Below are 2,623 nucleotides of genomic sequence, written 5' to 3' on the forward strand. Positions count from 1 at the left end.
ACTTCTCACTCCTGCATAAAACTGTCTTGGTCCAGACTTTATGTTGGTTTATGTGTCATTGAGAAATCCTTAGGGGTGTTAACTATGCCTGAGCATCCTGTGTGTCATAACTAACACCATGCAGCAAACATCAGGTCAACCAGCACCTCCCACAGAAATACCTATACAACACAAGTTATACTCAAGAGAGACAGAGGATTAAAGCCACAGGGGGCTTTATAGAGTTCCATTATTGAAGCAGTGAGAGTGATATATGCACACTGGAGAACATTACCAGTAATGTCAGATGAATGTTGGATGAGCCCATGCTTATTTCCTTCAACAACACTGACACCAGATACACAGCAATGACTGGTGCACTGATTGCCAATCACAGATGAGGAAATCCATAACAACTGTGAGGTGTGGATTATATTTATTTCAGAAAGTAATGAATGTAAAGTTCTTCAAAAAAAACACTTTACATATAGAAATATAATGAATTTTACACTTTGCATGCAGGTTCAAGACACAAATATTAGTGTAATACAGGTACCATCAGCAGTCTCACATTCACTATATGAATGAGCTATTTTTTAATACAGCAAAGAGCTATTTTAAAGGTTTGTTGTCAATCTTCTTTAGGGTTCCTCTACACCTTCCTGCCCCTTGCCTTTACCTTTCTTGCAACTCTTGCCGGTCTTCTTTTGATAGTAGCACTTGGCGAGGTCACACACACACCGACAAAACTCTCGGAAGTTAACCTCGCCATCGTGATTTTTATCCAGCATCTCCATGGCCTCCTCGATGTCATTTGCATTAATTTTATCCTGAAGGATTTATTGTTGCAGTTTAAATATGAGCATACAATGCAATAAAGCACACCTGAATGATGAATCAATGAATGAATGTGTATTTCATTTGAAGTGAGAGTGTTGAGTCTTACTTTTAACTCCTGGCTTTGTATTTCTTTCTCCAACACCTTCTGGAGCTCCTCTTTGTTGAGCTGGCGTTTCTTGCCTTCATCATCAGCATACTCCATAAATATATCCACTATGTTTGTGATGACCTGATCCAGACGAGCCATGGCTGAGGCTGAATGAAAAGATTGTAGTTGTTTGAGAGTATTTCAAAGAGAGGCAGGAGATTATATACTTTTCATAGATGCAAGATTCTTGCTGGAACAGTATATTCAAACAACATGAATTAAGTCCTTATAGCAGTCAGTTACAGACATAAGTTGTACGACGAATATTTATAGACGTGAGCATAGGATGTTGGACGTCCACTAGGTGGTCAATGAGTACTCTGAGTTTCTGGTACTAGAAAAAAACACACCCTTAAATAACTTCCAAATTGCAGTGATAAAAAAGTTCCAGCTTACAGAACACACTGGCATTCTAGGCATCTTTCATAGTTCCTTTCTCAAACAAATGCATGCTTCTTCTTCACCAAACTCCACCCACCCCCCTGACTTCTTGTTTTTTATCAGTACTCACCTTGTTGTTGTTACCCGCGATGTAAAGAGGTATCACGTCTTTTGAACTAGCTGTCTCCTGTGGGACTGCAGTCAGACAGTGGGAAAGCCTCCTCTTAAAGAGCCCATAGAAGCTGTCTGGCACACCCACTTTGACATGGTTACAACCACACACAAACACACACACACACACACACCAGCTGTGATTCATGCAAAGAAAATGTCCCCCACTCCGCCCAGGAATCACAACTGTCTGTTCAAAAGCTGTAATTTGAGAAAATACCATCTAGTAGAAATGTTTTTCGTTTGTTTCATGTATAGAATGACATAGTTGCAATTGTTGATAATGTGTTTACATGTGTGTGTTTGTGTGTGTGTCTGAAAACAGAGCAGGCGTGGCAATCCATGCCATTGAGGGGCTGCTCTGTTGAGTACTCTGGAGAAAAAAAAGTCAGAGTAAATGGAAAGTTACAAGGAGGTTTCATCCCAGCCTGAAATGGTGCATTCAAGTCCCAGTCTGTGTGTTTGCTCTGATGTCATTTGTCTCTAGACTTGTAAATAGAGCAAAATACGTCATTTTAAAACAGGTATTTTACTTTTTAGAAGTACTGGAACACATTTTTGTACATGTTCAAATGCACGTGCTTTACTTTAACTGGATTGTGGTTACTGATTTTTTCTTGTGCACGTCCATCAAGGATTAAAATGTAAACAAATTGCAAGTGTTTCTGTCAGTGTTCTACTGTAAAGTAACTGGACTAAATAAAATCATCAGCAGTCATAACTCTGCTGAATTTGGATCTCTGTGTACACATCCATTCATTCCTCTGAACTGTTACGTGACCCAGACTGCTTTTTCCGTTCGTCTGTTCCAAGGCAGCAGAAAGGCAGCATTTTCTCCCTCTCTTACCCTCTCTCTCCCTTGCCCTCCTGCCAGGTCCTTTTATATTTCAGTGACAATAAGTCAGTTCAAACAGTTCAGGAGAAGCTTCTCTATTACTTTCACTTATTGAGAGCTATCAGATTCTCACTGCAGGGGAGGAACAGGATACAGAGATGGTGGATCATGTGGAGTTAATTGCAAAAAAAAGGATCTTTCCACACTCTGCTGGTGGCGGTGTGAGTTACAGTTTCACAGCTGGAGAGGTTTTGTACCTCTGTGGTAAT

General features: G+C 40.2%; 1 protein-coding gene across 1 annotated transcript; it reads right to left on the reverse strand.

Annotated features, from left to right (window-relative positions):
* Nucleotides 1–396: 396 nt before the first annotated feature.
* Nucleotides 397–1,610, reverse strand: LOC117823093 (protein S100-A6-like). The gene is made up of 3 exons (XM_034698157.1): nt 1,479–1,610; nt 926–1,074; nt 397–809 (listed from the first exon to the last, which is right to left on the reverse strand). The coding sequence occupies exons 2-3, from the start codon at nt 1,064–1,066 to the stop codon at nt 621–623; spliced, it is 330 nt and encodes a 109-aa protein (XP_034554048.1). The 5' UTR covers nt 1,067–1,074; nt 1,479–1,610; the 3' UTR covers nt 397–620.
* Nucleotides 1,611–2,623: the final 1,013 nt, after the last annotated feature.

This window comes from Notolabrus celidotus, chromosome 12 (genome assembly GCF_009762535.1).
Source record: "Notolabrus celidotus isolate fNotCel1 chromosome 12, fNotCel1.pri, whole genome shotgun sequence".
NCBI lineage: Eukaryota > Metazoa > Chordata > Actinopteri > Labriformes > Labridae > Notolabrus > Notolabrus celidotus.

Bases quoted from the DNA above. Each gene is read 5' to 3' on its own strand.
- LOC117823093 (XM_034698157.1), bottom strand. From the start codon at position 1,066: ATGGCTCGTCTGGATCAGGTCATCACAAACATAGTGGATATATTTATG. The intron at 810-925 runs GTAAGACTCAAC...TAAATCCTTCAG, and splicing joins TACAAAGCCAGGAGTTAAAA to GATAAAATTAATGCAAATGA.